Source organism: Sorghum bicolor, chromosome 7 (genome assembly GCF_000003195.3).
Source record: "Sorghum bicolor cultivar BTx623 chromosome 7, Sorghum_bicolor_NCBIv3, whole genome shotgun sequence".
Classification (NCBI taxonomy): domain Eukaryota; kingdom Viridiplantae; phylum Streptophyta; class Magnoliopsida; order Poales; family Poaceae; genus Sorghum; species Sorghum bicolor.
This window is the reverse complement of record NC_012876.2, coordinates 43,561,989-43,585,761: the sequence shown is the minus strand read 5'-3', so window position 1 is coordinate 43,585,761 and position 23,773 is coordinate 43,561,989. Positions and strand designations below refer to the sequence as shown.

The 23,773-nt window shown below is 45.2% G+C and overlaps 1 protein-coding gene across 2 annotated transcripts; it reads right to left on the bottom strand.

The window, feature by feature from the left end:
• Positions 15,176-23,333, bottom strand: LOC110437147 (protein GrpE-like). 2 transcript variants are annotated; one of them, XM_021465466.1, is made up of 6 exons: positions 23,091-23,330; positions 22,470-22,671; positions 22,207-22,397; positions 21,831-21,998; positions 21,483-21,611; positions 15,176-15,547 (listed from the first exon to the last, which is right to left on the bottom strand). In XM_021465466.1, exons 1-6 carry the CDS (start codon positions 23,310-23,312, stop codon positions 15,452-15,454), a joined length of 1,008 nt encoding a protein of 335 aa, XP_021321141.1. In that variant the 5' UTR covers positions 23,313-23,330; the 3' UTR covers positions 15,176-15,451. The 2 variants fall into 2 exon arrangements, with proteins under 2 accessions (XP_021321141.1, XP_021321140.1); XM_021465465.1 differs by having other exon boundaries at positions 22,207-22,671; positions 23,091-23,333.

The window sequence follows — 23,773 nt, the reverse complement described above, 5'->3', positions numbered from 1 at the left end:
AAACCGCCGATGATATAACTGGACCTGCCGGGCCAGTTGTTTGTTCACCTACGTCAGCTGATGTACCTGCCGTTTGAGGTTTTTCCTGCTGGGGTTCTTCCATCTGTGGTGCTTCCTGTATTGGTTGGGGAGATGGTGCTTGCTGTGTCTGGACTTCTGGAGGAGAAGGGGAAGATTCCACCGGGATTGGGGACACCGGAGGAGGAGGAGGAGTTGCCACTTTCTGGCGCTTTGTTCCAGCCTTAGCACCTTGGATGCCCTTCCTCTTTGGCTGGCTAGACTGGGGGGCATCGGCACCTTGGCGTTTGGCTTTTGCCGATGCACCAGTTTGCTGCAACAACAAAAAGGAGTTTATGAGCACAGATAACCGATATAAAGATAGTCAGCATAAATGAAAAAGGTTTTAACAGATTGCCTTGAAAACTTGCGCCAGAGTGGAAGCAGTTACCGTTGGTGATGTCTGAGTTTTCCTGGTGGTAACTTTCTTGAGGCGCGCACCCCGGTGCACGATGGAAGCCAGAGTGGGAGCATTATGGCCGATTGAGGAGATCGGGCCTGATGGGAATAAGTCGATCGGCTTGCCACTCCTGCTAACCGATGGGGGGGTGTTGTCAATCTGCAAAAGGAATACAGGGGTAAGTTACCGATGGGAATAGTATTGGAAAATGAGACATCGGTTTAAAATACTTACAGTGTCATTAGGGACTTCGTATTCGGGGTCGATCGTGCCGCGGTATGAGAGGGCCGATCTGCAGAATAGATTCTCTTTCCATTCTGCCCACCATAGCTTGTATGCCTGAGTGATAAAAGTAGCTGGAACCCATTCTGACAGATCTACATCTGTATCGGCATTTGGTGGTAGCTGGGCTACTCGAGTCCACTCGAGGAGGTTGGCGATGGGTTCTCTGGGCTTTATTACATCGGCATAAGGAAGTGCAATCGGCAATTGGCCGAAAGCTAGCTGGCGAGCTAATGCCGATGGATTATAAAATTCATAGGTTTGGGGGGAGGTTTTCGTGCTACCGAAGAAATTCACTGGTATGGCTCTGGGAGTCACGATTGCCATCATCACCTCATTGTCCCTGTCGAGAGCTTCATCAAATGGATTGAAGGTCAGAGGGAGCATGCTGTCTGGGTCGTCATAAGCCAGCCATGGTCGTTGATCTCTGGCCAGACCCTCATACAGAGTCTCGAAGAATCGGCCGATCTGATCCGGAATGTTCCCTGAACCGGGTAAGACTATAACGGCTTCACCAAAGTTCAAGGGGGCACGCGTTGCCGATTCCTCTTCACCTAACACATGATTCTCGGCTATATCTCTTGGGAAGTGCTGTGAGAACAAGTTGAAATCAAGGCGCTTATGCAGGTGCAGATTGAGCCACATATTAATAAACCACCAGGGGCCTCCCAAGTTGCCGATGGATTGGCCAAGCAGGAGTTTCTGGGCTACCTGATGAAGAAGGTGGTAAACAGCGCCGAGCAAATATCGGCCGAGAGGAAATTGGCCGCCGCTAGCCAGTCTTTCTGCTGCCGATAGATAGACAGAAGTCGGTCCTGCCGATCGACCACAGAATACAAACTTGTCCAGCCACATGTTCAGAAAGGTGGTTTGCTCCTTTGTGGTGACAGGCCCTCTCCCGCGGTACTTCTGGATGTACCCTGACCAACCGCCGATAGCGCGAGTCTCCACTTTGGCACTGGGAGCGGTATCAAAAAAGTGGGTGCTATCGGCAGAAGATATATCTAGCCCAGTAAGCATGGCTACATCGGCAAGGGTAGGAGAAGCAGGGCCGTGGCCAAAAACAAAAGCATTGAGAGTGTCTGACCAAAAGTAGGATGCAGCTATCAGCAATGACTCGTTCCTGTGCATATCGGCAATGGATAGCCTAATGCATTGAGCTAGCTTCCTCTCACCCCATTGAACTTCATAAGAATTGCTGACCCTCAAGAACCAATCTTTCCACCCTACAGTAGGGCTGGGCCAAGAACGAAAGGTGTCTTTCCACAGATCTAAAGAAAAGTTTTCAGCTCTAAAGGGAATCTTGTTGGTTTCTGCATTGATAAGGTCGGTTGGATATGGATCCCCTAGAGGGCCGAGGCACTGAAGGTGTGGTTGATCGGTAGGGATGACAATTTTGTTGGACAACTCCTAGTGTTTTGGGGAATAAAAATACAAAGAAAAAGGAAAAGGAAAATATTCGGTAAGATGAATCGCAGATGAACAGGAATGCGAGAAAAAGGTACAGCAGATGAGATGGAAGTCTGACCTCAGGGACGACGAAGCCAATGGCCATCTTGTCGTGAAGAGGACGTTGGAGGGCACCGCAGTTGATGAAGAAGCGTGCTTGTCGGAGGTCTTGAGGGTTGTAGATGGCGCCGCCGCTGGAAAAGCAAAGTTGGATAGTAGAATGGTGTAATGGGGGAGGAGTACCCAAGAAGGAACTATTTATAGGACAAGATGGGCAAGGGCAAATCCGTCTTATCTCTTTGCCGCATCCGAGAAGCCCGAGGGTACTCAGGTGGATATGGTAACTGTTCGCACGGTAATCCAGGGATTGTGCAGGTGATTTGATAGGAAGCGGTCATTATCTAAAGATATTTTACTGTGCGCGATCTCCTGGTCGGTCCATCGGCGATATTCTATAACGGTCATCTTGCCGATGGGCGGATAGACGGGGGGTAACCGTTTTTTGCGAATATCCTGGTCAGAGCATCGGCAAATCTTTATAACGGAATTGTTGCCGATGTACTACCAAGAAAGATGCCCGTTTAGGAAGTTGGGGATTTCGAGGAATCTGCGGAGGATTAGGATCAGAGTTGTCCAGATTGAGGTTGTCGGTTACCAGATTAGGAGCATTAATTGCGGAGAAGGCATCATTACTGCAGAGAATTTCGGAGCATTAATAGTTTTATACTCCGAAACTGGGGGGCATGTGTTGACACCGTTTTTGGGCACGTGTCCAGGATGGCAGGATAGGGTGGCAGTACAATGCGGGTTGCTGATGAGGATGGTTGCCGATGAGGGAGAGGTTGAATGTGACTAAGTCCACAGGCAGTAATATGGTGCCGATGGCTGGGTAAAAAGGTCTGCCGATGACTATGGCAAGGGGATTGCCGATGACGCGAAGGAGGAGTCCGGAAGCTGCCAGTTGTCATCTGGAGGAGTTTCGGTTTGTCACGAAGGATAGTTTTATTATTTCCTTAGTTATTTGCATCGTTTTGTATACGGATTCCGTGTAATTTGGAATTCGAATTCTAATCGTGTCTGGTCGTAGCTCTTTGAGCAGGGTATAAATATAAACCCTAGGACCTTGTAATCAAGATATCAAGAAATCAATCAAACACACGTTTTTACTCATATTCCAGCATCTACTTTTCGACGACTTCGTCATATTTTTTTCCTTTTATTACGAGTTCTTAGGAATTCGTCGACTTAAGCTCGGCGTGTTCTCGAGTTCCGCGTGAGTACCTCTTAGCCGTGACATCCGGGCGCATCGCTGTTGTCAGGACTAAAGTATTCGAGTTATCACCTTTGCCGATAGCAAGGTCAAATCGGCTGGCACGCCTTAACGTTTGAATCGGGTATTAGCCCTTTGTGTTTGCAGATCAGTTTTGCATCAACACACGCAAGGGAACTACTTCTAGCTACACAAGCAAGAAGGTAACTAGCAATCTACACAAGCAAACTAATTACAAGAGCAACTACACAAGCACAAACAAGAGAATGTAAATACAAGCTTGTGTTAAGGACTTGCAAACCAACGGGAAGAAAGAAATTGACACGATGATTTTCTCCCGAGGTTCACCTGGTTGCCACCAAGCTACGTCCTCGTTGTGTCGACCAACACTTGGTGGTTCGGCGGCTAAGAGGTGTTACATGAACCTTGTCCCCACTAGGACACTGCAAGAACCTACCCACAAGTGAGGTAGCTCAATGACACGCACGATCCAATAGAGTTGCTCTTCGCAATCCCTGCGGGGTGAGCACCGTACCCCTCACAATCTCTTCTCCAGAGCACCGCACAATCTCCTTTGCTTGCTTCGACAGAGTCACAAGCCACCAAGCCGTCTAGGAGGTGGCAACCTCCAAGAGTAACAAGCACCACCGGCTTGCAATACGAACATCTAGTGCCACTCGATGCAATCTCTCAATGCAACGCACTAGAATCACTCACTCGCTATTGATTCACACTCTTGCAAGCACAAGTGAGTTAGAGGCTTTCCTAGCACTCCCCAAGCATGGACACTAAGTCCCAAGGGTGCTCAGCGCCAGCCAAGGCCGGCCACCACTTCTATTTATAGCCCCAAGGGCTAAACTAGCCGTTGCCCCTTCACTGGGCAAAACACGTGGGCACCGTACGCTCACAAGGAGCCACCGGAAGCTCAACCCCCAGCGTCCAGTGCTCACGCGTCAGCCACGTGTCACTAGCCGTTTGAATTCAACCATTGCCGCCAACGGCTACTGCGCACGCGCGCCTGCACAGCACCACCGGACGCTCTACTGCGTCACACCGGACACGTCCGATGCACACGGACCCATGCGCAGAGAGCTCCGCAAACTCGCAGGGTCACCGGACGCGAGCCACCGGAGGGACCCAGAGCATCCGGTGCTCACCGGACACATGCGCAGAGAGGGTCGCCAAACCGCCCGCGCACCGGACGCTGAGCACCGAACTCACTGCGGTGCGTCCGGTGCACTCTGCACACCTGCGCCACAGACTGACACCACACCGGACGCTCTGGACCAGCGTCTGGTGCTGCCAACACCAGCGTCCGGTGAGTGTTTCTCAGTCGCGACTTCTCCAAAAAATCCCACTGGCACAATAGAAAATATACACTTAATTTTCTCAAAAGCGCTGAATCCCGCCGAGCGGGAGGGAGAGAGGAACCCACACCCCTCTCAACCCTAGGAACTCCACCTCCTTTTTAAATGTGCCAACACCACCAAGTGTACACCACCATGTGCAAGTGTGTTAGCATTTGCACAAACATTTTCCCAAAGGAGTTAGCCTCTCAAACTTGCCACACCACTCAATCCTAACACGTATGCAAAGTTAGATCGCTCAAGTGGCACTAGATGACCGATATGCAAACAAGTTTGCCCCTCTTGATAGTACGGCCATCTATCCTAAATCTGGTCATAAACTTCTCTACACACCTATGACCAGTATAATGGAAAAGTCCTAGGTTATACCTTTGCCTTGCGCTTTCCATTCCATCTCCTCGAATTGTTGATGCAACACATGCACCAACCAATCACCAAATGATATGATAACTTCATATCATCACATGATTGTATTGGTTCATTGATCTTGACCTCACTTGCTCTTCACCATTGCCTCGGTCCATCGGTGCCAAGTCTTGCTCAAGCTTCACCGTCACACGCGGTCCCTCGCTTCAAAGCCTCCGACTTACCCTTCACTCTTGCAACCGGTCCATCGAGCCAAGCTTCATCTTGATCTTCTCCACCTTGGTCACATGACTCCATGTCATGTCTCATGTGCAATGAGCTCCTTTATCATCACATCATCACCTATGGACTAATCTCCTGTGTATCTCACATAAACACTATTAGTCCACCTAAGTTGTCACTCAATTACCAAAACCAAACAAGGACCTTTCAGTCATATAAGTGAGAATCGCATGAAGTGGCTCCATGATGATGGGCTTTTAACTTTGTTTGATCATGAATCATATGAGACATGTGATTCTTGCTTGCTGGGAAAGATCACCAAGGCGCCTTTCATAGTCTTTCCTAAGAGAGCATCTGACTTGTTGGGTACATACTGATGCATGTGGACTAATGAGCATGACAGCTAGAGGTGGATTCTAATACTTCATAACATTAATTGATCATTTTAGTAGATATGGATATGTCTACTTAATGAAGCATAAGTCTGAAACATTTGAAAAGTTCAAAGAGTTTTAGAATGAAAGTAGAGAATCAACAAGGCAAGAAAATTAAGGCTTTGTGGTTTGATCATGGAGGCGAATATTTGACTCATGAATTTAACAATCATCTAAAGAGTTATGGAATTGTTCCACAACTTATGCCACCTGGAACTCCTCAGAGGAACGGTGTGTCCGAGCAACGTAATCAAACTTTGTTGGACATGGTTTGGTCTATTGTTGGCATTTCTTAGCGTCACTACTAAAGATAGACTATAAATCCATCATTAGCAATGGCACCAGAAATGTCAGGTGTTGGTATACCATAACTATCATTACGTCAGAGAGATAACCCAAGGCCTTTAACGGCGCCGGCCTTAGCAGTGTAGTCTGGTAACAATAATTAGGAATGCCGGATTGGCCATCCTAACCATCCTTACTTACGATATGCAAAGTTGTAGCACGGCGCCAGATAAATGCACAGAGTTTACAATCTTAAGTAACGGTAGTTAGGTACGCCAATCAATAGTTCATGAATATAAAGAATAAAACTGCAAGTGAACAGAACTATCATTGTAGCATTTCAACCCGTGAGTATTCAAGGGTTATCTTATTTAATCCTGTAGGAGGGTGTAACAAATGCATCTAGCTTGGTTTGTAGCATGATTGTTGACGGTCCTTAAGTATCAAATTTAATTATCAAATAAACAAAGAAAAGGATCCAAATGAAATCAACATCTAGACTTAGGGTTTTATCTGACAGAATTCCACGAGTTTTGGTGTTTGTCTATTTCTGTAGGGGGTTATCAGGAAATACGGAAGAAAGGCCCACACGTCGGGATTTCATAGAGATATTAACAAGCCGCGCAATTATCTTACATCTAGAAGACTCCAGAAGCCACGAGACCGAAGCGGAGGCGAAATGGGGCCAGAGGCAGGGCGCTCGCCATGTTCCCCTGGGCGCCCGCCTCCTCTGAGAGTCCAATCAGGACTCTGCTTCGTGGGAGATCTCCACCGACCTAAAGGATCAAGGATAACCGTCCAATCTAAGTCGGTTTGATCCAACGGCCCATATTCACTTGAAGGGACTATAAAACCAGACCCCCTGGCCCCTGGAGGAGGAGCCTCTCAACCCTAATTCATTATTCTTCAAGGGAGAAGAAGCCCCTGATCAAGATTAGAGCCACCACATCAATTAGACATTTAGATTAGCATAGCTACATAGGATTAGAACTAGAAGGAGTCAATCTTCGATTGGTTTCGGATCTGTCAAGAGGATTCTTGGTAATTCTCTAATTGTGCTTCTAATTGCTTTCTAATCATCTTTGTTCTTCAATATTATGAATATGACTTTGTTCTACTTATATATTGCTTATGACTTTGCTCTACTTGCTTATATTCAAGATTATATTGTTCTTAGTTTATCATAGTTATGTACTTGGCTTAGTTAGATTGGATCTATATACATGCTTAGGATCGTATAGCGTTTATCCATCGGATCCATGGGTAAATGATAGATATTGTATAGGCGTGGTGCTTATACCGTATTTATCTGCGATTGTACCCAATATGCCAAATCGTGGGGTAGTTCGTGATAGTGACAGCTTCATTGATTCTTATATAGTCCCCCTCTCGTGCATTGGGCTGGCAGAGAAATATTATTACAGGGAGTGATTTCTATGTTTCTCATTTACCTTGCTAATATCACTATGCATGGGCGTAGTCTTGTCTCACAATGATTGCTAAGTATGCTTGCACTAACTATGATAATGCTAGGCTATATAGTTAAGAATAACTTAGGAAATATTCTTGTAGTTCGTTCTAATTCCATGCTAATGACTTTCTAGAGTATCTAATTGAGGTGCTTATCATATTTGTTATGTGGCTAAGTTATGATCAGATTAATTATCTTGTCACTATTCATTACTTCATATATCTTTTATGTGACACTTACCCCTGTATGAAAGAGTTAGATATATGTTCTCAATTATACATGCAATGATAGATACTCAATCTCATATTCTATTCTGTAATCAATAGTGATGATTGTTAATCCCTTCCCAGTGATAAAAATATAAATAACGATACCTGGAATACTTCCCGGTTAAAATGCTACATCGGTATTAATCTGTGCGCTTGCAGATCCCATTCATTATTTATTTAGAAGAGCAATTGCATATTTCAATACCGCGTCTCTCATATCATGCTGGGGATGACAACTTGGCTTAAGTGGTGTGAGGGATAGGTTTGGCATTTTTGGCACCGTTACTAGATTTAGAAAACTAAGTCTACTTTTGGTAATGATGTTAAGAATACCCAACAATGATCACTTATTAGGTAGACATAGTCTAATCAGGGGTCACGGTAGGCTCTTAAAATATGGATAGTGGACACACTCATCAGGGCAACCTCAAGGAATAAAGAGAAAATAAGGAAATAAAAGAAATAAAGAACAACTACTTGAGCCAGCATTGATCTTATATAACTATGCAAAGAATTGTTAGTAGAACATCTAATCAATATAACTAGAGTTAGAACTAAGTCTGAGGCTCTCGAGAGATCCCCGCAGCTGGACATCCAGCCGATAGGGACTTTACAGAACTCCTACCGGAATACCTGATCGTGGGGGAATACCAGGGATGACAGGGCTGTCACTACCCTACCACCTACCCCTCTACCCGAAAGATTCCCGTGCATCCGCTGATCTCTGCATACCCGAGCACCTCGCCCGTGTAATTGGAAACGCCTCCTAGCCTCCCAGGACCCCAACCCTTCGGATTGACAGGCTCGGCTAAGAGTGGCCATCACATCCCAACGAACCGTTACCCCAATCTCAATCCTTTGTTTATTCATACTAATTCGATGAACGATGAAGAACAAGGATGAACACATCAAGAACATAGCACAAGAACTAAGAACTAGTTCATATACTATGAACAAGATATGAACACAACTATACCCTAATTCAATTGCATAATCATATAAATAAGATAAGAACTTGCTCATGGAGGAGAACTGAATTGTATTCATACCAAGAAGCTCTAAGATCCTCCAAGGAGACAAGCTCTCCTTGCTAGCTTTGCCTTGCTCTACTACTGAATCTAAACTAAAGAACAAGTATAGAAATGTGAGGTGTATTGCTCCAAATGATGGTGTGTGTGTGTTGAATGGTGTGGAGCCATCTATTTATAGCCCAACAAGGATGGTTCATGGCGATCTAAATTTGGTAGGAGGTGAAACCGTCCTATGCATGCCGCCATGCAACCACCTGAAAAAGGTGGGACCGAGTTGCCACCATGGGGGGTGCGCCCGCACCAGGGTGCGGCCGCACCACTGGTGGGCGCCCCTAGCCACCGCCATCGCGTGGTTGGTTCGTCTCTAGTCCCTGATCCTTCCCGTGGTTAAATATATTTGGATCATTCTAACAATCGCTGTATATTTTGATTATGAGATATGGCAGATGGATGTTAATACAGCCTTTCTAAATGCAAATTTGGAAGAGGACGTGTATATGATACAGCTCAAAGGTTTTGTTGATCCTAATAATGCTAGAAAAATATGCAAGCTTAAGAAATCCATTTATGGGTTAAAGCAAGCATCTCAGAGTTGGAATATTCATTTTGATGAAGTAGTCAAAGGATTTGGCTTTTGTCGGAATGAAGAAGAACCTTGTGTTTACAAGAAGAAAGTGGGAGTGTTGTTGTATTTCTGATCTTGTATGTGGATGACATGTTATTGATTGGGAATGACATTCCAATGTTGTAATCTATAAAGACTTCACTAAATAATAGTTTTTCTATGAAGGATATAGGAGAACCAACATACATTTTGGGAATTAAGATCTATAGAGATAGGTCCAAAAGGCTAATAGGATTAAGCCAAGATATGTACATAGACAAGGTGTTGTAATGGTTTAACATGGAACAATCTAAAAGAGGGTTCTTGCCTATGTCACATGGTATGTGTTTTAGCGATAAGCAATGTCCTTCATCAGATGAAGAGTGCAAACGCATGAGTAAGGTTCCATACGCTTCGGCAATTGGTTCCATCATGTATGCCATGATATGTACTCGCCCAGATGTCTGATATGCTCTAAGTTTTGCGAGCAGGTACCAAACTAATCTAGGTGAAAGTCACTAGACACTGGCTAAAACCATTCTTAAGTACTTGAGAAGGACTAAAGATGTGTTCCTAATCTATGGAGGTGAGGAGGAGCTCGTTGTAAATGGTTACACCGATGCTAGCTTCCAAACTAACATAGATGATTCACATCTCAATTAGGTTTTGTGTTCACAATAAATGGTGGTGTAGTAAGCTAGAAAAGTTCCAAGCAAGCGACGGTGATCGATTCTAGAACAAAGGCCGAGTACATCGCAGCTTCTGAATCTATGAAGGAAGGTGTTTGGATGAGAAGGTTCCTCATTGAACTTGGTGTGTTTCCAAATGTGTCGAGCCCATTGACTCTACATTGTGACAACAATGGGGAGATTGCACAGGCTAAGGAGCCTAAGAATCACCAAAAGAACAAACATGTGCTGCAGAAGTTTCACCTCATCCGAGAGTTCATTAGGCAAGGTGAAATCAAGATGTGCAAAATACATACGAATTTGACTATTGTAGATCCTTTGACAAAGGCTCTTCCACAGCCTAAGCATGAGGCACGCTTGAGGTCTATGTGTATTAGATATCTTAGAGATTAACTCTAGTGCAAGTGGGAGACTATTGGGAATATGCCCTAAAGGTAATCATAGAGATGATGATATTACCATTGTATTCATGACATATATTATGAGTTCAATGAATATCCATTATAGACAAACTTGTATTGATAGATAATTATGTGAACTGTTTGTGAAACTCTTTTACTTGTATGGTTATTCTCAAGTTGTCCCTAAGTTTGTGTGAGGACACACATGAATATTAGATTAGCACATGTATTAGTTGATGACTATGTTTCACAAGTCATGGACATAGAGATGTCAAACTAATAATGTGGCCACATGTATGACACGGGGCTGGACAGACCCAACCTAAGATGTTCTTATTCTCTTTATACATCACGTACGTTATGTCCTTAGACCTAAGATTGTCGTATGTTCTCAAGATGTAAAATGACCTACTTAGAGACTATTAAACACTACTCCATAATAGGGTAGTTATAAAGGTGGTCTTGGGGTTTGTCAGGAAACATGTTGTGAGACATAGATAATAAAGATGGAACTTGCCCCTCTATGTGAGAGAGATATCACTGGATAACTCAAGTGATTGGATCAATAAATGCATGGCCATCCTTGGGTTAAGTGTTAACCCACGAGTTGAACCAAATATTGTGTGGCAAGGGAATAACATGTATGTGTTTGTAGTGGTTCATCTGATATGATTTTTGCATGTGTATAGGAGTTGTCACACCTTGCTAGAGGTTGTTGTCAACTATCGGGCGAGTAGGAGTACTCGGCCCATGTCTATATGTACGTGAACCCATAGGGTTGCACGCTTAAGGTGCTAGAAGCTTAATTCGGGTTGGACCCAAATTAGACAAGGCTTAGGGTTTTCTAATTGGGTCTCCAACACGGGGCTGATTAGAGGACGCCTATATAAGAGAGGGAGGGGGCGCGGCTAGGGTTAACTCACACCATTATGCAGCCACCGTTGCTCACCCACGCTCACGCCTATTGCTCCTCGCGGACCTAGCAGTCTAGAGGCGCGACGCTTCTTCTCCACATGTGTGGGATACCTTAAAGGTGCTGCATCTGGAGCACAAGGACGAACCACGTGGTGGACGACCACGTAACTGCACGGCACTGCTATTACGCGCACGACTACACCGAGTCGCTTCCGCTACACCTGCGCGTCTAGTGGTAATCCTGTGATCTATAACTAGCAGTTGATCCTATTTTATGAGGTCAAAAGTTTTGTTTTCTGGCTAGTGTAGCATCCTCATAATCCTACAGAGCCTGTTGCTGCCTTGGTGAGGGTATGGGCAACTAGATAGCACCCTACTCTGCATGGTAGTGCAAAGAATCAGACTGAGAGGCTTTGAGCGTGGTGAATTTGAGAAGCGCAGAGGTGGAGGTCAGAGAATGGGAAAATCATGGAGGAATGCTCCCTTGGCCGATCACATAAAGGCGGTAGCCTTGATCGCTGGTGAAAGTGAACACGTGCGTTGGCGACTGGACTGGAGTGACTTGTCACGAACCACTCTGCACGGAGCGGCACGAGCCGAGCATGCTCACCAGCATCGCCTAGCGGACGGGCAAGGCGAGGAGAGGCCACATCAACACAGACCACGGGCCACCAAGCAACGTGGTGGTAGGGACTCGCATTCAAGAGGTCAGTGCAGTAGGTGAAATGGAGGGCAAAGTGAGTGCCACCTCGCCCAAATGGCACGGCCGCCACCACAGCTCAGCCTAGCGTGCGTGCAGTTGGCCAAGGGCTAGCCTGAGCCAGTGCGAACGGCGCCAAGCACGATATTTAAAGCAATGCAAAACTACTGATAGTTGTAGCTGAGGTCCGACCAACTCATCTTCTCTAAGGTTAGGCACACCAGCTACTAAAACGAGCTCTCACCCCGATCATAGAGTGACCAGAGAGGAGGACAGAAGGATGCCAAGTTGAACCCGTCACCGACATCGCCTCCTCGTGAACCAAAGGACCCGGATAGGTTCATATTGCGTTCAAGCAATATTTGAGCATTTTTTATGAGATCAACGGTTCACGCAACACAACTATAACATATACCAGCTCGAGTACTCACTTGGGTGCAACCGATTATGCGAAAACATGAGGCTATCGTTTAAACATTTTTGTTAGATTTTGAATGCCAAAGTAGCAATGTTTGAAAGCTCATTAACTTAGGCAAATCAAATCTTGGGGCTAAAAACTATTATGCTTGACACTTTTTGTCTTAATTTTTAAAAGCTTTAAACTTTGCTATTTTCAACTACCAAGCATTTCATGCCATAGCTCACACTCCCTACTAACTGATAGAAGCAAAACTTGTAGATATTATTCAATTATTTTTCACAAGATAGTTCTCCAAAAACTGAACTTTCTGATCATGAACTATGTGTCCTTGTGTTTACAAAAATTGTTTTTCATACCGAACAAATGCTAAAACACCGTAGTTGATTTGTTGATTTCTTTTAGGCTTTAAGCATGGTGCTAAATGAGTTTGTAACACCAAGGGTGTTACAACCAATGCCCCTTAAAAAGAATCTCATCTTGAGATTCGGAACAAGATCAGAAAGGGGAAGAACACGACTACATTACATAGATCGGATGATACACGAAGATTACATGACTCGGGAGTTAACCACATAGATATTAGAGATAATAAATCTAAGACAAACTTGATACACCCAGTCGCTTAGCCGAGCAGTCGGGATAACTGAGCACAATGAAGGATGAACAAGAAGATGATGATCCAAAACATGGCATATGACCAACAGATCTAGAAACAAGAGGGCAAGAAATAGATCATCCAACCCCAAGGTCAAATCCACCCAAAGGGCAAACTTGAGCTTCTTCTTCTCCTCGGCTCACTCCACTGCCCAGACTTTGGAACTCTAGATCTGCGAGCAACAGCAAGGCTCGTAGCTTGACTTCCAAGTGTTGCCTTCTTGGCTTGGTTGCCTTCCCAAGCTACATATTCTAGAGCGGTAGACAAGGAGAGCTCCACTCCAGAGGTGGAGATGGAGATGGAGGAGAGGCACACAAGGTAGCATCTTATATACCGACGGGGGAGGTGGTGGTGTAGCGCACCAGCTAGAGTTAAAGGAAGAAGGAGGGGACGATACTCACTCGGCGAGAAGCGTGCGACTAACAGCGTCCAAAAGAGAGGACGGGGAAAAGGAGGAAGGGGGGTCCGATACGGGAGCGAGGGCGGGGATCAACAGCCGACAGGGTGCTGAGAAAAAGGGAGAGGGGATTCACACGACGCGAAAGGACAAGGAAAGTGTGGCACAATGCCACAGTTGCATGAGAGTAAACGCAAACGGGTCCATGGCACTGATGATGTCCCAAGTGCACCCCGTAACAGTGCCCCGCATGCAAAGCGAAGTTAGACCAGACATGAGGATTGGGATATCTTGATGATGCATGTACTTTAAGTACTCCAACTTCTTGAGTACTAACTTTTCCTTGTCGCTCTTCTCCTTCTTTCTTTCCATCTAGCTTACGAGTCAGCAAAACATCACTTTTGTCAATTTGTTGTGGATTTCCCATTTAAACACGAGAATACTTTCACAAGGAGTTTATTTTGTAGCAAGGGCATAATGGTGTAACTTGACAATAGTGCTTGGTTAACAACCTCGATACCAGTGCGCCCCAAGCAGCATCACCCGTGGCAGCTGTTCCACAGGGGCCCTTGGTTTTGTCACGGCACCACAAGTTATTAACTAGGTAACTATTACCAACTTACACACAATAAAAGTAATAGGGTCATAAACCACAAAACTAGAGGAGTATTACAAGGGAAGATTCAAGGAATAAGGGTTCTTTTCACAACAAGGAACAAGGGAAAATCAAATCCTAGAATGGATTAATTTGAGAAGATCCAAGTGTTCAGTTGGGACATCCACAAGTAATTAACATAGTGCACTCTTCCAACCAACATAGCTGGCTTGCTCCTTTACAACATGCTTAACATCTTCTAGAGATTTTTTTAGAAAACTTTATAAACTAAGGATGAGATTAAAGGTTAGACACAACAGCTTAACAAAACAAAACAAAAGGATTACACACTGGGAGGCAGCGAACAAAAGCACTACTAGCTGCAGGCACATCTCCTAAAACCACTATCTACTTCATCAGACCAGACGGCTTCACTCCTAAACTCGGTTGGTGCTTCTACTGCACTGATGAAGGACCTGCCTCCTCATGCGGTGGTGGGTGAGTGAGAAGGATCAGAGGCTCCACTTCATAAATCTCTGAGGGTGCAAGTGCTAGTGGTACTGCAACACCAGTCCTCTCCGGTGGATACACAGGAAAACGAAAGCGAAATGTGCACGTCTTTTAGACCAAAGGGTACAACCGACCGGACAATTGTTTCAAGATGGGACTAGGCAAACAAGAAAATTCGCCATTCATTTGTTTGTGACTTTTAACTCATATCGTCATACGATCTTCATTCAAGCCAAACCACCTTGGATGTGACGTGCTCATTGTCAGTATTCAGTATTCCTATTAATGCAGGCTGCAATAATCCGTCTTTGGCAAGAACGACATGCTCATTCTCAGTATTCCTATTAATGCAGGCTGCAATAATCCGTCTTTGGCAAGCACGACATGCTCATTCTCAGTATTCCTATTAATGCAGGCTGCAATAATCCGTCTTTGGCAAGCAATTTCAGTAATGTACATGTTCTACAATCTCGTTTTTATTACCGACCAAGAAAAAAGAGAATTCTGGACTAGCTTCAACAAATTGGCTCGTTGAACATACTACAAAAATGGTGATTTGTCTCACAGATCTAGTCAGAACATAGCCTATGATATGATGTATGCTTATCCAACAAAAAAAGGACAGTAGTCATTGATGCGTGCAGCCAGCATCCTCAGTTTATTAGCTAGATTTTTCCTCTGGCTCTTCAGTTGGACCACCTTCAGTGACACCGACTTCAGCCGGGCGAAGAACACGATCATGTAACATGTAGCCAACCTGAAAAAAGAAAATCATAATTGTTAACTTTCGAAACTGCAAAACTAAGTATTGTTTCTTTGTATGGAGGAAAAAGGCTGATGCATCTAGTACATCTCAAAAGTCAAAACCCTACTTCACAGAATTCTTAAATATTTTGAGAAAAAAGTCTAACTAACCCCCTCACCTTTGGCACTATGTGTACTTTATCCTCTAAACTTTAAAACCGTCTAACGAATACATTGAAGTTTTCCAAACCATTTAATTCACCCCTTGGAGTGGTTTTGGCAGCCAGTTTTGGCTACGTGTCACTCCAACCTGGCAACAAAAGACCTGCTGGCGGTGGGGCTCTACTGTCAGGCCCCTTCACACCTTCAGTCGCACCTCCAGGAGGCCTGCTTCCACGCGGTGCTCAGGGGCATCGTTGGGGTCGGAGTCCATGTCCGGCGGCTCCGGGGCCTCATCCAGGCTAAGAGACTGTAGCAGTTCTTCTCACCGCCCGGCCGCGCGAGCCGCCGTGCCGCTCGACCTGCGCCCGGTCATGCGCACCCCCACGACCGCGTTGCTCTGCTCGCACCCGGCACCGGTAGTGTGCACCTCCACGACCGTGCCACTCAGTCTGCACCCGGTCGCACGCACCTCCGTACCGCCGAGCAGCTTCAGCTCCAAGCGCGCAAGAGATGGCCGGCGGTGCAATTCTAGCCCGGGTGCGATGTATCCGACGTCCTGCGCTCGAGAGACGCCGAGCATCAGCTCCGGCAGCAAGCACGAGCTGTGGATTCGAGGCACTTATCTATTCTTCATTGCTTGGTCTGTACCATGGAGAAAAGACGAGATATTGGAATCAATTTGTTCTTTATTGCTAGACAAATTTTGCTCAGCGCTTGTTCTCGTTCTTGTAGTGCACAAGTCTGTTGGATCGAATGCGTGTGTGCTCACATGGTCTGTGTTTGCAGGGATTCTCTCGCGTGCCGAGGGCCAGGGACAGCCGGGGCAGGAGCGAGACAGGGCCGAGGTCGGCATGTCGGTCTCCATAGATGACAGGGACGACGACCGTGGGTTTAGACTCCAGAGACGACGGGGGCGCGGCGAGGCTTGACGAGGCGGGCGGAGCTCGGGCAGCGGCATCCGCGGAGATGATGGTGGGGCTCTGCACAGGTTGCCGATGCTGTGGGTGTGCCAGCGAAGTTAGGCCAAGGCCGTGGCGGCACAACAGAGGCACCATCACAATGTTGCCGCAGATCAGAGGTGGCGGGTTCTTGATGTCGCGGTGCCGCAGAGCAGAGTTGGAGTTGAAGGCGAGGCTGCACCTGGTGGTGGCGATAGCGGCTGTTCATCCTCATCGCGCTGCAGGTGTTCACGCTGGAGACCCCTTGCAGCTATGGCGGGACATGCTCATCTCCTTCCCTGGCGGCGGGCCGGTGACGTGGCCTCACGCGCCACACCCATGGCTCTGGCTTCACACACCAACACCGCGGCACCACCTGGGCGCATGCGCCTCGTGCTCAGCAGCGAAACGTGCTCCTCCGTGGCCTTGGGCGGGGCTGAGGCGGCCACGAGCTCCCTGCGCTCCTTGTCCGCAAGCACTGCGGCGCCCGCAGAGAGCTCGCCAAGCCGCACGTGAAGCATCGCAATCTGCATCCACTTTCAATGACGTGTGGGCCCAAGTGCTAATGTGTCAATGTGAGCCAACTTGAACAGCCACATTGGCAAAACCAGGAGCCAAAACCACTAGAAGGGGTTTAATACCTGGTTTAGGAAAGTTTAGGGTGTTTGATACCTGGTTTCATAGTTTAGGGGATAAAGTAGATACAATGTCAAAGATCAAGGGATTATCTAGACTTTTTCTAATATTTTGAGGGCTGTTATCCAAATTTCTCCAGAACAGTTGCGGATTGCATCTGTTCTCAGAGTGATCCGAATACCGTCTCTATGAAATTAAGAGGTGCATTTCGTTTCATTACAGTAAGCCTTTGACCAAATGTTTTTTATTAATTAATACATGTTTAATTTGTAATGCAAAATGATCATTAGATTCATGATAAAAATTACTTGTTTCGGTTTTGTCACATTAATGAGTCAACGTAATCAAAGTCTTGTCCTGAAAAAAAAAAATTATGCTTTCTAATTTTAATATATATATATAGGATAATTCCTTCCCATGTGTATATATCTAAGCGCTATTCTACACCCTAGGTTTTCTACACCACAAGCCAAAATTGACTTGAAAAAATATTGAGTACCTAACAACATTCAATATCACTCAATGCTACACTCAGCACCACGAAATACTAAATAGCACTGAAATGCGGCTCCTTCAGTTTTTGCTAGGCAATTCTGGTTCTATCTCTTGCAGCGAGTTGGACTCTCTTCCCTCACGCCTCAGCCTGAGGATTCAGTTTGGGATGACTGGTGGGAAAAGGTGGAGGCAGCTACCTTCGGGGATGTGAGAAAGGGCTTAAATTCTATTGTCATCCTTGGCACCTGGAGCATCTGGAAACACCGGAATGACTGTGTTTTCAATGGGGCTGTACCAAACGTCAACACAGCCCTTAGTTTAGCTAGGGATGATGTCCATTGGTGGTGTCTGGCAGGAGCTAAGGGTTTGTCCTTGCTCACTGCTAGGGGCCTTTAGTTTCTTAGCCCACTCGGTCGTTCTGCTCTCAGTTTGAGGTAGCCTTACAAAACAGGGAAGTTGTGGTGGTGTGTGTGAGTGTGTTTGGGTCTATGTAGGACTCCTTTTTCTTCAACTAATACAATGATATGCAGCTCTCCTGCGTATTCGAGAAAAAAAAACAGTTTAGTGTAGAATACTTGTTGCAATATAAGTGAACTGCCCACCTCTCCCCATCAGCTTAAGCTTTTGGGTTGAACTGGTCGGTGCATGCAACTCTATGGTATCAGAGCCAGAGGTCTCCAGTTCGAATCCTGGTTAGCGCAATTAAATAAAATAATTGTTGCTCACTCATGTTCCACGTCTGAGGCCTGAGGGAGCCTCCACGTGAGGGGAAGTGTTGGAATATAAGTGAATTGCCCACCTCTCCCCATCAACTTAAGTTTTTGGATTGCATGCATCTCAATAATACTATTCTACACCTAGGTGTAGAATAGCACTATATATATAGAACAATTCAATGGCCTAGGCTGCATAGGGCCCTTAGGGCTTCCACCTTAACATGAATCCACTATTCGTAATTTTTTCAACAAAAATATCTAATCTCTTTGAACACCTGAATGCTATAACATCCAAGCTATCCCCAGCAATGCATTGGGAGTTAGTAGTTTCTAACACCTAATGACGGTATGTCAACACTTACTTCTGGATCTAGTTTTGATGAAAATACGTCAAGCTTTCCTTGCATGTTATAATACTTATAAACTTACTCTTCCTTAATGAGTGCAGAGAAGCTATATATATTCTTTATAACACAACTAATTATAGAGCTACATATAGCTCTAGAGCCTGCTGAGTTTTCATGTGATCACCAAATTCTATGCTATTTGCTATTTAACAATTTCAGATGGAACTAATTTTCTTGAACCCAATGCCCATGCTATTTGTCAGGTCAGCTTCATAATTTATTAGCAAATTAGATGGTCATATGTACATAGTTCTATCAAAGCCAAAGCTACAAAAGGCGCAAGGTGCTCTCTAGGCGGTGACCCTCTCCCTCTCCCTCTCTGCTTCGGGGCAGTGGATCCTCACCAATGTTTTCATTACTCAAGCTAACATTCTCGCTTCCGCTTCGTCCACCCCCGCTTTCGCATTTGCTTCCCTCTAAGGCGGAACGCTCCCCTACCGATGCATTTTGACATCCCACAGCTTTGGCACATCGGTTAGCCCCGTTCACCTTCAGTGCAAGGGCGCTCGATCAGTGAGCTATTATGCACTCTTCTCCCTCACTCCCTACGCACCAGCCGCCCGTTCTTCTCTCTATCATCTCACAGAGTCCCGCGCCTACCACCAGTTCCACTCCCTCTCTCTCTGTCCACACCCGCCGCCGCCTGCGCCCGCCATCCGACTTCGCCTGACGCTGCTGCTCCCCTACCGGCGACCTCTGCCCAACATTCCTTCCTTCTCCCCCACCTGTGACCTGTGCGCCTACCTCCGCCACTGGGCTGGTGCCGCCTAGGGTACTGCCTACCCCCCTAGGCAAGGTGATACCCCTCTGCCCATCCAGGCGAGTGCAAAATAGCTCCTTTTTTAGCACTGATCAAAGCCCACATATGTTTGCAAGTAAAAAAAGGCTGTATTCTACATTTTTAGAACTTTTGACAGAACTTATCAAAGCCCACAGGTTTTAAACTCATGCTATTTGTCCGGTAAATTTCATCCACAGAAAGATTGCATTAAGAAGTGTAGAAAGTTATCAACATAACAGTATATAGCATCCCAGGAAAAATCATCGTCACAACAGAACCATGTCAAATGCTCAATCTTGACAAGCTATGAATAACAGATAAATCTATATATACCTAATATTAAAATCGGTAAATTTCTTTCTTCCGTTCTCACACCCCCTCCTGTCCTCAACTCCTATTCCATGCCCCGGTCCGTCATCTCTCACTTAGTCTCAGAAAGTTTCCACTAGGACAGGGACAAGGAACGGGTACACAGGACATGGATCAGCACTTCCCAAGTTCCCGGTACGTGGGGCTAATACCTCTTCAGGATGCTGGTTCCAGACGGGGAACGTGATCCAACTATTTTTGGGACAATTAGTCCCGAAGAGAGATCGAAATGTCAAGATTTTGAGAAGCATATCAACATAAATACTACAAAATCATATTTGTATCTAGTATCTACATAACAATCAGCTACTACTTAAGTGCTCTGTTACAATTTTAAAAGAGAAGGAAAGTAAAAGTAAATGGGAGATGGATAGATCGGTGCTTCTATTCAACAGCCCATCACCGACAGGCCACCACATCCTCTATACCCTAATCTGGTCGTCCTGTTGTTTCTCACGCAGACACAGCTGCTGCCGTCACTTCTTTCATTCTTCCCCTCCCTGTTTCCCTTCCACAACAAGATGCAGCCACCGTCACCTCAAATCACTCACCTCTGGTAACCAACTCGCACCAGAAACCTCTGGTAATAACTCATCTCATTTATCTAGGCCTCTTAATTCTGCTGGATTTGAAGTGGCTGCTGCTGAAAAGGGATGGTTTCTGTCTATCCAACTCCAGGCACCTCTGTCCCATCAACCATAGGGATGCCGTCCCAACCACCATCCCAAGCATCAACCCATATGACGAACCACAATGGACAACCACAGGACGCAGAGCATCATGTCGTACCGTGTTCCATGTGACATTGCTCTCACTCTCACACTTCAAGTTTGGAGCTACAAAGCTTTTATTGGCGCTGCACCGCACATGTCATGACCTGGCCACTCAAGTCCATGCCCATTGCAGCGCGTGTGCGGTCGCCTTCCACCTTCTTTAAACTCACAACAGGTGCACACGATAGCCAACAATTTAAGTTGAGTCAATCTCCTATTAATTTCCCATATGGGATTAATTCTTTAATGCATTAATCGCTGTTTGAGAAAAAATTCTTTAATGCATTAACATTTTTTATGGGCCATGGAATTTATTTGATTTAAGCTTGGGCAAGCTGAATTAAGGGCTTGTTTGGTTCATCTGGGGCTAGTTATTAACTGGGGCTACAAATTAGCCCAAATTAGCTGGGGTTGGCCAGCTAGTTGGCTAACCACTAGTTTGAGGCTTGGCTAAAAAATCAGTCGACTGTCCACGAATTAGCGCCCTGTTTGGATGGGCAAGGGCTAAAATTTAGCTGGCCAACAACTAGCCTTACGCATCCAAACAGGGCCTAAGTCCAATAAAAATAGATAGTTCAATTGGCACAAGAATCATGCACAAATTGTATGTCCCATTGCAACAAACAGCCATGTTTGCTACTAAACAAAAAATATCATTAAGAAATGCATACCTTCACAACAGCAGCAACAGTCCCCGATGGTTTTGAAGGATCAGGAATTTGGAAAAAGGCATAGTGCCTGTTTGGATCAAACTTCTCATTCAAAGGATCAAACTTTTGAACTCCAAACTTCTTGAAAACCTGCAAGTGCCTCTTATTAGAGTCAGATCTAGGAGGACAATAATATTTGCCCGCATGGCAGATGGAGCCAAACTGCCAGAGAAAGAGATAGACAAAGGAAAACATATATGCATGCATGTGAAATTCCAGGAAAGGTTTATCATGTTCAGAAGCAAAAGACAACATTTTCAGAATTATAGTACAACTGATGCAGGGGATTTTTTTTTTAAGAAGAAATACCTCTCCAAGCTGCTTCTCAGTCATCTCAACACCCTCTAGTAGGGTTTTCAGTAGTGGTACAGCTTCATCAGAATTGTTAGAACAATCTATCTTTGAGAAACTTTCCTTGACAACAGATGACGCCCGAGACAAATTGTCTGCAACATCTAATAAGCTCTTGGAGAAGCTCTGTACATAAGAACCATCAAGTATAAGTGAGTTTCCAGGGACAACCAAATGATATCATATCAATCCTTGTACAATAAAACCCTATGGTAGATATGAAGCTCGAACCAAGAACCATCACGTATGAGCAAGTTTCCATGGACAGCCAAATGATATCAATCCTTGTACAATGAAAACCTATGAATCAAACTAGTAGATATGAAATGCGAACCTGTATAGCATACTTCTTGGTGTTCTCTGACTCACGCTTTGTTCTGGCAAGGACATTCTCCATCTCAGCATAGCTGCGTAGAACCTTATCCTTCATATCTTTAAACTCTTCATCTTTAGACTTCAGTGATTCATCTTTCTCAAGAAGCAGCTTCACAAGGTCCTCTTTTGATAGGTCTAGGTCTTCTGAATCTGAATCAGAAAATGCAGTTCGTTTAGTAGTTCTCCTCTTCCTGTTAGACCAGGATACAGAATTAAGTGAACCTGCTTCCTGTGCCTTCTCGGTTCCAGGCACATTATTGGCTTCACTTGAAGCTTCAGTACTCACTCCAACGCTTTTATTAACCCCATCATCTGTGTGTTTGTTTGTCTCCTTATCATCTTGTTGTGGGGCTGAAGTTGAAAACCCAAACCTCTGAAATGCAGATGTCGAGTATGGAGCCAGCTGATTCAACAAAGGAATGACCTGCTTGTAAAACAACTATGTAAGAAGGTCATTATAACAATAAAAAAAACCAAAAACGAGCAAACGAAACTAAATATTCATCAGACACTGAAAACACATACCCACGCAGGTGTTATCCATGTCTACCTATGATATTTAAAGTGTGAAGTGAGAACCCGACAAAGCTTCCCCAATTTATTCAAATGATGTTTACCCTAAAAGCCACAACAAATTTCATGATCAAAGTGGATTGCTCTACACACCAATCTCTATGAAAGTGTACAAAATCCACCTAAGGGAATCAGCCTAGTCCTCAGGAATAACCTACACGCACTACTCCTAAATAGCTCTACACATTCCGCAACATCCAAGAAAAAAAAATCTACAAGCAAGATGCGCTTCCGCTGCTCACGAGCCACGCGCGGAGACTGGAACACCACCTTGATCGAAGCGCAGGGCTCCACCGCCGCTAGCACAGACGCCCCCAGGAGCGACGCCGCCTCCGGCCGCCGCCTCGCCGCCCCCGCAAGCGCCACAGAGGGGACGGCCCGCTTAGAGATTCGCGTGAGGAGGCGCGCGGCCGCCGCCATCTTATTCGGCCGGAATCGAGGGGAAGAAAGAGAAATAAAACAGTTGTGCGGAAAGAAGGGGAAGCGGTGCATGAAGGATCCAGAAAGGTTCAGGACTTCGAGCCTTTGATATTTGTGAGCAACTGCACTGGCAAAAGATTTTATTTTTGGCTACTGTAGCATTTCGTTTTTATTTGACAAACATTATCCAATCACGGAGTAACTAGGCTCAAAAGATTCATCTCACAAATTACAGGTAAACTGTGCAGTTAGTTTTTATTTTGGTTTATATTTAATGCTCTATACATGCGACCAAAGATTCGATGTGACGGAGAATCTTGAAAATTTTTTCGAACAGTTCCCAAAAGATTCCAGATTTTGGTACTGTAGTATTTTTATTTGTTTGTAGCAAATATTATTCAATCATAAACTTACTAGGTTTAAAAGATTCGTCTCGTAAATTACAGACAAACTGTACAATTAGTTTTTATTTTCTTTTATATATAGTGCTTCATGCATGTGCCACAAGATTTGATGTGATGAGGAATCTTGAA